General features: G+C 32.4%; 2 protein-coding genes across 2 annotated transcripts; one reads left to right on the forward strand and one right to left on the reverse strand.

The window, feature by feature from the left end:
• The first annotated feature begins 3628 nt into the window (after nucleotides 1-3628).
• On the forward strand, nucleotides 3629-5269 carry LOC139867560 (uncharacterized). The gene is made up of 4 exons (XM_071855927.1): nucleotides 3629-3758; nucleotides 3862-3882; nucleotides 4592-4859; nucleotides 4961-5269. The coding sequence occupies exons 1-4, from the start codon at nucleotides 3702-3704 to the stop codon at nucleotides 5140-5142; spliced, it is 528 nt and encodes a 175-aa protein (XP_071712028.1). The 5' UTR covers nucleotides 3629-3701; the 3' UTR covers nucleotides 5143-5269.
• A 1588-nt stretch (nucleotides 5270-6857) lies between these two features.
• LOC139868624 (uncharacterized mitochondrial protein AtMg00810-like) lies at nucleotides 6858-7250 on the reverse strand. The gene has a single exon (XM_071856957.1). The coding sequence runs from the start codon at nucleotides 7248-7250 to the stop codon at nucleotides 6858-6860; it is 393 nt and encodes a 130-aa protein (XP_071713058.1).
• Between the last annotated feature and the right edge of the window lie 6852 nt (nucleotides 7251-14102).

Raw genomic sequence — 14102 nt, forward strand, 5'->3', positions numbered from 1 at the left:
CATTAAAATGTGTTTATAAAACAGAGAATGGGTCACAGCCCCATGGTTCAAGGTGTTAGCGGGTTTACGGGAGGTCGCGGGTTCGAGTCCCGGCTTGGACGGTTTGATATATTTTTTTGGAGCTTTTAAGGTAGTAATCATCATCATTATCATTATTATTATTATTATTATTATTATTATTATTATTATTATTAGTATTATTATTATTATTATTATTATTATTATTATTATTATTACTATTATTATTATTATTATTATTATTATTATTATTATTATTATTATTATTATCATCATTACTTACTAAAATTATTGTATAAATAAATATTATCGTTATAATTAATAACATGGTTACTAAAATTTTTATTATTAATATGATTTATATTATGATCATTATTAAAATTATTAGTATTAACATTATTGTTAGTATTATGATTATTATTGTTAGTATTGTTAAGTGTTATAAATATTATGGTTATTATTATTATGATTATCACCTAGTTGTATCATTATTATTATTATTATTATTATTATCAAGATTATTATTATTATTATGAGAATAATACAAGTTATCTTTATTTTCATTAATATTAGTATTAATATCACTTTTTGTGACTATCGGTATTATTATTCTTATAATTAAATAAATGTATCATTAGTAAATAACATTATTATTATGAAAAGTCTCATTTTCAACAACGTTATTTATAAATATTATTATTTTTATTATTATAGGTAAATCATTAATATCAAAACTATCAAATTTATTTTTTTAACAAATAAATAAATTGTACATAAAATCTACTTATTATGTATACTATAGTTATGTTAATATTACATATCACTATAATTTTATTATTAAAGAGATAGTAACTAAACTATACATAAAATATATCAAGTAGTATATACATATATACTTTATCATATATAAACCCTAATATAAATTATTATTATTAATATGTTATAATGAAAGATAAACACTAGTTAAATAAAATATGTAAATTAAATATATCTACACCTATATAACAAATAATTTAACAAGTATATCATTAATAATAAAATATATATTTATTCGATTACGATTATGCGTGTTAATATATATACAAATGATATAGGTTCGTAAATCCGAGGCCAACCCTACACTTGTTCAATATCGTCATATGTATTTTTACTACAAAATACATTAGGTGAGTTTCATTTGCCTTTTTACCCTTTATATTTTTGGGCTGAGAATACATGCGCAATTTTTATAAATGTTTTACGAAATAGACACAAGTAATCGAAACTATATTATATGGTTGAATGATCGAAGCCGAATATGCCCCTTTTTGCTTGGTAGCCTAAGAATTAGGGAACATCACTAATTTTGAGAATTAGTGCACGCCTAATTGACGCGAATCCTAAAGATAGATCTATTGGGCCTAACAAACCCCATCCAAAGTACCGGATGCTTTAGTACTTCGAATTCGTTTTTATCATGTCCGAAGGATTTCCTGGAATGATAGGGGATATTCTTATATGCATCTTGTTAATGTCGGTTACCAGGTGTTCAATCCATATGAATGAGTTTTGTCTCTATGCATGGGACGTATATTTATGAAAAATGAAAATGAAATTCTTGTGGTCTATTAAAATGATGGAAATGATTATTTATGTTAAAGTAATGAACTCACCAACCTTTTGGTTGACACTTTAAAGCATGTTTATTCTCAGGTATGAAAGAAATCTTCCGCTGTGCATTTGCTCATATTAGAGATATTACTTGGAGTCATTCATGACATATTTCAAAAGACATTGCATTCGAGTCGTCGAGTTCATCAAGATTATTATAAAGTCAATTATAGTTGGATGTATTATGAAATGGCATGCATGTCGTCAACTTTTGATGTAAAGAAAGTTTGTCTTTCGAAAAATTAATGCAATGTTTGTAAAATCTATCATATAGAGGTCATGAACCTCGCGATGAAATCAACTATTGTGAGTCGTTTATAATCGATATGGACTTCGTCCAGATGGATTAGGACGGGTTATGAAAGCGGGCGCCCCCCTCTTAATGCACTGGATCCGCCAGTGCCATTGGCTGTAAAACACAAAATAAGATCGTAAACATCGTTTGAAACCTTGTTGCACTTATATAGCACTTTAGCGTGTTCTATAGTGCGGAGTAATATATTTGGTAATTTTCCTAAACATAAATAGAGATTCACATAGCACGTACTCGGAATATGATAAAAATGCTCAAAATAGTACGAGTATGTGTTTTTTTCGTTTAAAAAAAAAACATTACTGGTCTCTTTTAATTGGGTAGTGATATATCCACCACAAATTTTACATCTACCACAAATTATTTCTTAACATGATGCACCGTACGATCTATTAATGCACAAGTATGGTAGATGTAGTAAAAACTGTGATTGATATATCAATGCCCGGTGGCTAGCTATTTACATTGTGACTTTACGTAGGGACTAGGGACATCGGTCTCTTTGTGATCCAGACACCTGTGTTTTGAACGTGCACTTGCTGTTTACATCTTCGATAGCAGCCTTTTTAAAGGGAAAATTTTAGTAGAAAATTGGAGTATTTAGCTACTCATTTTATCATTCGAGCCCGGAGCCACTAGGTGTATCATTTATATATGGATATATCATATATCATATGTTGTACTGTAATATTTACTCGATTCATTCAACTTTTCATCACTTTTAGTGCACTATAATATTTTTTTAAATTTGACATAACTTGAACAAATTAATACTATTATTATGTTATTATTATTAAATTATTGTTATTATTATTATTATTTCAATTTCAATGTAAATTTGACTAAAAGTTTATAAGAAAACAATAATAAAATAAAAAATGTGTTAATTTTATAATTATTTTTTCAACTAAAAGACACTACTGACTTGTTATTTAGTTAATAGCAAGTTATACGAGTAGTGCCTTCCTCTATAATGAAATTCTCCAACAATTTGGTTTGGGGGTTGGGCATTAAGGTGGGTAGATTTTGGAGTTTAATACGGCCGGCATCCTTATGGACGATTTGATTTTCAAGGAATAAGTCGTCTTTTAATGGGGAATATACATGTTGGCATTTGTTGGCGGTTCAAATGAAGTTTAAAGTGTTTCAATGGGTGGTTGCTTCGAAATTATGTGAATCAATTCTACATTTGGTCATTAGAACTTTGGCTTTTATTACATGAGAGTTAAATGTTGGATTTTTATGTTTATGGCTCTATGATTTCATAAGTGATCAGTTGGACAAAGTGTTTAAAAGTCACTGCGATCTTGTTGTAATTTGATTTTCACATCTTGTTGAAAATCTTTATTAACTTTAATTCTTGTTTTTTGCCAAAATAAAAAATAAAAAATAAAAAAAAAATTAATAATAATAATAATAATAATAATAATAATAATAATAATAATAATAATAATAATAATAATAATAATAATAATAATATAATAATAATAATAATAATAATAATAATAATAATAATAATAATAAAATAAAATAAATCGTTTGAAAAAATATCAACTAGACAACCGATAATACTCCCCATAGGTAAAATTGGAACATAGGGGTAATCAAAAGCAACCCTTCAATACTTTCCTTTCTATTTATACCAACTATAGCCAAAACCCCATACCACCTTCATTCAAGTAAAAACTACCCCAAAGCTTCAGCCTTTAAGCTGCTAAATATGGCAATCAAACTTCATCTCTTCCTTTTGGTTTCCTTCCTTCTGGTTACTACCATTGTAAGTCTATTTCTGTACTCACTTCACTTACTTCACTTACTTATTTTATGTATAAAGTTTTAATTTATATGTTTCTCATTAAACTTTTTTGTCTTTTTTGCAGTTTACTTCCAATGAACAAGAGGTTAGACCAGATCTGATCTTTACAAATATTTGTCATATTCTTGAAATGTCACCTTTTTTTGGTTTTCACATACTAATAGTTTAGCATGGTTTCTGTCCATTTGCTGGATTCTTCTACATTGGCAATAAAAAAAAATAAAACAAAAAGATACTACTAAAATAGTGATGATAAGATCAAGCAAATGGACTTCATTGTTGTATTTGGTTTCTCTTGTCCTATCTACTGATTTTTATTTTTTATTTTTTTTGTTTTTATTATATCTTCTTTTACTTGTTTTGTTTGTAGAAACCATAGGGGATGAATTCTTTGGGGTTTTTTTAAATGATGAATTTTTGAGAAATGCGGCTGTGCCAATTACACTCAGATCTGTGGCCAGGCTTTTGTAACTTTTGGGTACAAACCATTTTTATGTATGCCCTTATTTAGCCAAACTCATTGAGTCCCAAATCATAAACTACAAATGGTTACTGCTAGTTGGCCACATATTATATGCCTTGAATTAGATTCTTTTAGATGGACCCAAAAAAAAACCCATATATAAAGGGGACAAATTTTGTGAGTGAGTGTGTTTTCAAGATTCTAGGTAGTGTTTTGGAACAACCAATTATCAGTTTATAAAGGGATATTATTATTATTCAAATATAAGTACAACTAATTATCAGTTTATTTCCAAATAAAATTTATTAACTATGTTTTTTGTTTGTTACAGGCTGCATATGCTACATCCCCTGCCCCAACCAAACCCACACTTCCTTCACCAGAAGTGAAACCCCCGGTGGCTAAAACCCCCACGCCTACACCACCAATAGCTAAGCCCCCCACCCCTACACCACCAGCGGTCAGGCCTCCCACCCCTAAATCACCAGTGACTAAACCCCCCACCCCTTCACCACCCGCTGCTAAGCCTCCGACCCCTACACCACCGGTCTACAAACCACCAACAGCTGCCCCACCAACCCCTCCAAGAAACACTAAAGGTATAATCTATTAGTGTTATGTTTGACTAAACGAGTCATTTTAAATTAATTTTGTAATTATGATACAGATTTTATTAAGAACTTGTGTGTTTTTCTTGCAGAATGTTACCCATTGTGTGTGGTGAGGTGTAAGAATCATTCAAGGCAGAATGTATGCCTAAGAGCTTGTGTGACATGTTGTGACCGATGCAAATGTGTTCCTCCAGGACAGTATGGCAACCATCATGTTTGCCCTTGTTACGCCAATATGAAAACTCACGGTGGTAGACCCAAATGCCCTTAATTGAAATCTCGATGATTAGTGTGTTACTATCGAGCTTTAACTAGTAGGAATAAGATGCGTTTGTATTGTAGTAACATTTATGTTTACTACTGTAGTTTAATTGTATGTTAAGTAAGAAGGATTGAAATCAGTACTTCAGTTTAATGGTAATGGTGAAAATTGGGCGTTTGTTCTTTTTGTTATGTTGATGAGTATTGCTCAATAATCATGCCCATAGCTACACGTCTATGCGAATGTATATCCCTTACCATACAAGATACTTGGATATGATATGTGGTATGGATGCTTAATGGGCAGTATGATAAGCAAGTATCATGTGCGGTAAGAGATACACGATCTAGTAGAATGCCGCATGCTCGCATCCAATGGTATATGTCATGTAATTACATTTAACGGTGTCTCACACATTTTAGAGTCCCTGGTAATAAAAAATTTCAAACTAGTGGTATTTATGACTCCACGGACATAAAGGTAGGTACTCCCTGCATATAAATATATGATGTACATAAAGAGTGGAGAGCATACATCATATCTTACCCTAAAGACGTACACCTAGGTTGGCTTGAGCATCAGCTTCCAAGTTGTACTCCTTCCCAAATTCAATTATAATAGTAAGTAACAAGCATCTAAATGTTAGGAATGCATCATATATAATGCAAAAAAAAAAAAAAAAAAAAAAAAAACAATAAAAAAAAAAATACTTTCTTATGATTCACCAAAAAACATATTCTAGTGTTTCCATCCTCTTCTAATTTGTTTTATTTTTAAGATGACCGCAGATTACATTAATTTTGGCAATCATGTTAAATTTTAAATTAGTTTATATATAGAAAAATGCATTGCTGAATCAAGCCAAACTGCCCTGAAAATCCACCCATTTGAATTGAAATTGTTATCCATCTGCCTGACCGTTCATTCCAGCAGTGATAACTTGCATAAGAAAAGTAATTAACTATCAGCAAAGAGATTTTAAACATTATTTAACTACGGAATGATACACATACATACATACATAAAATAATTAATAACTTGCTAGAATAGAAGTTTAGTAAACAAAATATGAACAAAGAATGTACAAACTTGAAGTGTATTGTAAATTGTTTTCCTTATTTTCAAATGTTACATACTACCTCTTTAAATACAAGAGAAATATAAATGCATAATAAATGCAAACCAACTATACCTAAGAAACATTAAATGCTAGATATAAAAGAGATATCCTATAATCTCTATATTAAATGCAAGATATCTTAGAGATATGCAAAATCTCTATATTAAATGCAAGATATCTTAGAGATATGCAAAAATCTCTACAAGATATATCTTGTGACAATAGAATCCATTTAATTAGATTGCACTAATATTTTAACACTCCCCCTTAGTGCAAACTCTCGATCAATAATCCCCAACGTTTCTCGAAATTCCATGAACTTGGTTTTCATTAGAGCTTTAGTAAAGATGTCGGCAACTTGAGCATTTGTCCTTACGTTTGCTAGCTCGATTTCCCCGCTAAGAACCTTTTCACGAATAAAATGATATCTCATTTCTATATGCTTAGTACGGGCATGAAACATGGGATTCGAAGCAAGCTTGATTGCACTTTCGTTGTCACATTTCAATTTGACAACATAATCTACTTTTTCAAGTATGTCACCAATCAATCTTCTTAACCAAATACATTCTTGAGCCGCCATTGTTGCAGCTATGTATTCTGCTTACGTGCTAGACAAAGCAACAACATCTTGCTTCTTGCTACACCATGAAATAACCGCGGAACCCATGTTAAAACAGTAACCCGAAGTTGAATGGCGATCATTTGCGTCTCCCATCCAATCTGCATCCACGAAACCATTTAAGAAAACATCATCACACTTCTTGTACCACAAACCGTGACCCATTGATCCTTTCACATAACGAAGGATCCTTTTTGCTGCATCAAGATGAACATTAGTTGGACATTGCATAAATTGAGAAACAATGCCAACTGAGTAAGAAATTTCCGGCCTTGTGATGGTTAGATAGATCAAACTCCCAACCATTTGTCGGAACAACTTCACATCCTTGAGATCTTTTCCTTGATCTTTCTTCATTTTGAGGTTTGGTTCCATTGGAGTAGTCATAGGCTTTGACTCCCCCATGTTGAAACGTTCCAAGAGACTTCTTGCATAACCCTTTTGAGAGATAAAGTACCCGTTTTCTAATTTATCGACTTCCAAGTCAAGAAAACATCCAATCTCCCCCAGATTCTTCATTTCAAAGCAAACCGAAAGATCATCACTTAAACGAGAGATTTCTGACTCGTTTCCTCCGGTGATAATCATGTCATCAACATATAATAATACCAAAACATGGAAACCTGGTTCTTTCTTTACAAACAAACTAGAATCCGCATCAGAAATCTTAAAACCACAAAAGACAAGGTATTGTGCAACCTTACCGTACCAAGCTCTCGGAGCTTGTTTCAAGCCATAAAGAGCTTTCTTCAACCGGCACACATATTCTGGAAATTGATTTGAAATGAACCCAATAGGTTGTTCCATGAACACCTCACGATCAAGCTCTCCATATAGAAAAGCATTCTTCACATCAAGTTGCCACAATTTCCACCCTTTGTAAGCCGCTAATGAGATTATTGTTCTCACCGTTACCATTTTAGCCACGGGGCTAAAAGTTTCCTCATAATCAAGCCCATAACTTTGACAAAAGCCACGAGCCACCAACCGAGCCTTGAACCTATTAATGGTTCCATCCGAGTTCTTCTTCAAACGGTAGACCCATTTGCAAGTAACTGGTTTACATGCTTCCGGTTTCTTGACAAGCTCCCAAGTTTCATTCTTTTCCAATGCATCAATCTCCTCTTGCATTGCTTTTCTCCAATCCGGAGAATCTTTAGCTTCTTCATAACATGTTGGTTCTTCAGTTAAGCCACCTGAAAAGAAACAAGTTGTGACTGTGTTCACCTCATAGTCACTTAGATGTTTTGGTTGTCTTTTTTTCTCTTGTTGACCTTCTAACTTGAGTTGGTACTTCTTCAATAGACGTCTCTTCTTGATTTTGAGAAACACCATCATTCTCACTTTCTTCTTGAGTGTCGAAGCTAGGAAACATAAATTTGTAATCTCTATTTTCTTCACCATTTTTGCTTGGTTCAGAAAATTGAGAAGACACTTCATCAAATACCACATCTCTTGAAGTGGTAAACTTCTTTGTTTCTTGATCCATACACCTCCAACCTTTCCTGTGAGAATTATAACCAACAAAAATACACTTTCGAGCTTTTGGGTCAAGTTTGGTTCGGTTAGATTTTGGAACATGAACATAACAAATAGAACCAAATGAAATGTCCCGTTCATATTGATTATAAACGTTCCATATTAATTGATTTCGTTGCGAGGTTTTGACCTCTATATGAGACATTTTTCAAAGACTGCATTCATTTTTAAAACAACCATAACCTTTATTTTATCAATAAAGGTTTCAAAAACATTACGTAGATTATCAAATAATGATAATCTAAAATATACTGTTTACACACGACCATTACATAATGGTTTACAATAGAAATATATTACATCGACATATGTTTCTTGAATGCAGTTTTTACACAATATCATACAAACATGGACTCAAAATCTTGTCCTTATTTTAGTATGCAACAGCGGAAGCTCTTAGTATTCACCTGAGAATAAACATGCTTTAAACGTCAACAAAAATGTTGTTGAGTTATAGGTTTAACCTATATATATCAAATCGTAACAATAGACCACAAGATTTCATATTTCAATATACATCCCATACATAGAGATAAAAATCATTCATATGGTGAACACCTGGTAACCGACATTAACAAGATGCATATATAAGAATATCCCCATCATTCCGGGACACCCTTCGGATATGATATAAATTTCGAAGTACTAAAGCATCCGGTACTTTGGATGGGGTTTGTTAGGCCCAATAGATCTATCTTTAGGATTCGCGTCAATTAGGGTGTCTGTTCCCTAATTCTTAGATTACCAGACTTAATAAAAAGGGGCATATTCGATTTCGATAATTCAACCATAGAATATAGTTTCACGTACTTGTGTCTATTTTGTAAATCATTTATAAAACCTGCATGTATTCTCATCCCAAAAATATTAGATTTTAAAAGTGGGACTATAACTCACTTTCACAGATTTTTACTTCGTCTGGAAGTAAGACTTGGCCACTAGTCGATTCACGAACCTATAACAAATATGTACATATATATCAAAGTATGTTCAAAATATATTTACAACATTTTTAATACGTTTTACTGTTTTAAGTTTATTAAGTCAGCTGTCCTTTTTAGTAACCTACAACTAGTTGTCCATAATTAGATGTACAGAAATAAATCGATATATATTATCTTGAATCAATCCACGACCCAGTGTATACACGTCTCAGGCTAGATCACAACTTAAAGTATATATATTTTTGGAATCAACCTCAACCCTGTATAGCTAACTCCAACATTACTGCATATAGAGTGTCTATGGTTGTTCCAAATAATATATATACATGGGTCGATATGATATGTCAAAACATTTGCATACGTGTCTATGGTATCCCAAGATTACATAATATATTAGAATACATGTATAATATAATATAAGTTAGCTAGGATATGATTTGTATAGATTTGTTAAACATTTCCCGTAGCTAAAAAGATCAAAAATATTCAATCTTGTTTTACCCATAACTTCTTCGTTTTAAATCCGTATTGAGTGAATCCAATTGCTATGGTTTAATATTGAACTTAAGTTTATGAATCTATATAGAAAAAGTATAAGTTTATAGTCATAATTATAGGTTACAAGTCATTTTTGTAAAGGTAGTCATTTCAGTCGAAAGAACGACGTCTAGATGACCATTTTGGAAAACATACTTTCACTTTGAGTTTAACCATGATTTTTTGGATATAGTTTCATGTTCATAAGAAAAATCATTTTCCCAGAAGAACAACTTTTAAATCAAAATTTATCATAGTTTTTAATTAACTAACCCAAAACAGCCCGCGGTGTTACTACAACGGCGTATATCCGGTTTTACGGTGTTTTTCGTGTTTTTCGGTTTTAAATCATTAAGTTAGCATATCATATAGATATAGAACATATGTTTATTTGATTTTAAAAGTCAAGTTAGAAGGATTAACTTTTGTTTGCGAACAAGTTTAGAATTAACTAAACTATGTTCTAGTGATTTCAAGTTTAAACTTTCGAATAAGATAGCTTTATATGTATGAATCGAATGATGTTATGAACATCATTACTACCTCAAGTTTTCTGGATAAAACTACTGGAAATGAGAAAAATGGATCTAGCTTCAAAGGATCCTTGGATGGCTTGAAAGTTCTTGAAGCAGAATCATGACACGAAAACAAGTTCAAGTAAGATTTCCACTCGAAATAAGATTGTTATAGTTATAGAAATTGAATTAAAGTTTGAATTTGAGTATTACCTTGTATTAGAAAGATATATTACTATAAATAACAAATATTTCTTGAAGTTGGATGATCACTTTACAAGATTGGAAGTAAGCTAGCAAACTTGGAAGTATTCTTGATTTTATGAAACTAGAACTTATAGAATTTATGAAGAACACTTAGAACTTGAAGATAGAACTTGAGAGAGATCACTTAGATGAAGAAAATTGAAGAATGAAAGTTTTTGTAGGTGTTTTTGGTCGTTGGTATATGGATTAGATATAAAGGATGTGTAATTTTGTTTTCATGTAAATAAGTCATGAATGATTACTCATATTTTTGTAATTTTATGAGATATTTCATGCTAATTGCCAAATGATGGTTCCCACATGTGTTAGGTGACTCATATGAGCTGCTAAGAGCTGATCATTGGAGTGTATATACCAATAGTACATACATCTAAAAGCTGTGTATTGTACGAGTACGAATACATGTGCATACGAGTAGAATTGTTGATGAAACTGAACGAGGATGTAATTGTAAGCATTTTTGTTAAGTAGAAGTATTTTGATAAGTGTCTTGAAGTCTTTCAAAAGTGTATGAATACATATTAAAACACTACATGTATATACATTTTAACTGAGTCGTTAAGTCATCGTTAGTCGTTACATGTAAATGTTGATTTGAAACCTTTAAGTTAACTATCTTGTTAAATGTTGTTAACCCAATGTTTATTATATCTAATGAGATGTTAAATTATTATATTATCATGATATTATGATATATTAATATATCTTAATATGATATATATACATTTAAATGTCGTTACAACGATAATCGTTACATATATGTCTCGTTTCGAAATCATTAAGTTAGTAGTCTTGTTTTTACATATGTAGTTCATTGTTAACACACTTAATGATATATTTAAATATCATTTTATCATGTTAAATAAAGTGTATCAATATCTTAATATGATACATATGTATTTAGTAGACGTTATCATAACGATAATCGTTATATATATCATTTCGAGTTTCTTAACTTAGTAATCTCATTTCTTATGTATATCACACATTGTTAATATACTTAGTAAGATACTTACTCATCATAATCTCATGTCAACCATATATATATGTCTATATATACCACAACATGTAGTTTTTACAAATTTGTAACGTTCGTGAATCGCCGGTCAACTTGGGTGATCAATTGTCTATATGAAACTTATTTCATTTAATCAAGTCTTAACAAGTTTGATTGCTTAACACGTTGGAAACATTTAGTCATGTAAATATCAATCTCAATTAATATATATAAACATGGAAAAGTTCGGGTCACTACAGTACCTACCCGTTAAATAAATTTCGTACCGAAATTTTAAGCTGTTGAAGGTGTTGACGAATCTTATGGAAATAGATGCGGGTATTTCTTCTTCATCTGATCTTCATGCTCCCAGGTGAACTCGGGTCCTCTACGAGCATTCCATCGAACCTTAACAATCGGTATCTTGTTTTGCTTAAGTCTTTTAACCTCACGATCCATTATTTCGACGGGTTCTTCAATGAATTGAAGTTTTTCATTGATTTGGATTTCGTCCAACAGAATAGTGAGATCTTCTTTAGCAAAACATTTCTTCAAATTCGAGACGTGGAAAGTGTTATGTACCGCCGCGAGTTGTTGAGGTAGCTCCAGTTAGTAAGCTACTGGTCCGACACCGTCTATAATCTTGAATGGTCCAATGTACCTTGGATTAAGTTTCCCCCGTTTACCAAATCGAACAACGCCTTTCCAAGGTGAAACCTTAAGCATGACCATTTCTCCAATTTCAAACTCTATATCTTTTCTTTTACTGTCCGCGTAGCTCTTTTGTCGACTCTGGGCGGTTTTCAATCGTTGTTGAATTTGGATGATTTTCTCGGTAGTTTCTTGTATTATCTCCGGACCCGTAATCTGTCTATCCCCCACTTCATTCCAACAAATCGGAGACCTGCACTTTCTACCATAAAGTGCCTCAAACGGCGCCATCTCAATACTAGAATGATAACTGTTGTTGTATTAAAATTCTGCTAACGGTAGGTGTCGATCCCAACTGTTTCCGAAATTAATAACACATGCTCGTAGCATATCTTCAAGCGTTTGTATCGTCCTTTCGCTCTGCCCATCAGTTTGTGAATGATAGGCAGTACTCATGTCTAGACGAGTCCCCAATGCTTGTTGCAACATCTGCCAGAACCTTGAAACAAATCTACCATCCCTATCAGAGATAATAGAGACGGGTATTCCATGTCTGGAGATAACCTCCTTCAAATACAACCGCGCCAACTTCTCCATTTTGTCATCTTTTCTCATTGGCAGGAAGTGTGCTGACTTGGTGAGACGATCAACTATTACCCAAATAGTATCATAACCACTTGCAGTCCTTGGCAATTTAGTAATGAAATCCATGGTAATGTTTTCCCATTTCCATTCCGGGATTTCAGGTTGTTGTAGTAGACCTGATGGTTTCTGATGTTCAGCTTTGACCTTAGAACACGTCAAACATTCTCCTACATATTTAGCAATATCGGCTTTCATACCCGGCCACCAAAAGTGTTTCTTGAGATCTTTATACATCTTCCCCACTCTGGGATGTATTGAATATCTGGTTTTATGTGCTTCTTTAAGTACCATTTCTCTCACATCTCCAAACCTTGGTACCCAAATTCTATCAGCCCTATATCGGGTTCCATCTTCCCAAATATTAATATGTTTCTCTGATCCTTTGGGTATCTCATTCTTCAACTTTCCTTCTTTTACAACCCCCTGTTGCGCCTCCTTTATTTGAATAGTAAGGTTAGTATATTCATAGCTTTTACCCGTATAGGTTCTCTGTCCTTTCTACTCAAAGCGTCGGCTACCACATTCGCCTTCCCCGGGTGGTATCGAATCTCAAAATCATAATCATTCAACAGTTCAATCCACCTGCGTTGTCTCATATTCAGTTGCTTCTGATTAAATATATGTTGGAGACTTTTGTGGTCGGTATATATAATACTTTTGACTCCATATAAATAATACCTCCAAGTCTTTAATGCAAAAACAACAGCACCCAATTCCAAATCATGAGTTGTATAATTTTGCTCGTGAATCTTCAATTGTCTAGACGCATAAGCAATCACCTTCGTTCGTTGTATTAATACACAACCGAGACCTTGCTTTGATGCGTCACAATAAATCACAAAATCATCATTCCCTTCAGGCAATGACAATATAGGTGCCGTAGTTAGCTTTTTCTTCAATAACTGAAACGCCTTCTCTTGTTCATCCTTCCATTCAAATTTCTTCCCTTTATGCGTTAATGCAGTCAAGGGTTTTGCTATTTTGGAGAAATCTTGGATGAATCTTCTGTAGTAACCAGCCAATCCTAAAAATTGACGTATATGCTTCGGAGTTTTTGGGGTTTCCCACTTTTCAACGGTTTTGATCTTTGCCGGGTCCACCTGGATACCTTCTTTGTTCACTATATGACCGA

Source organism: Rutidosis leptorrhynchoides, chromosome 9, assembly GCF_046630445.1.
Source record: "Rutidosis leptorrhynchoides isolate AG116_Rl617_1_P2 chromosome 9, CSIRO_AGI_Rlap_v1, whole genome shotgun sequence".
In the NCBI taxonomy this organism is placed as follows: Eukaryota; Viridiplantae; Streptophyta; class Magnoliopsida; order Asterales; family Asteraceae; genus Rutidosis; species Rutidosis leptorrhynchoides.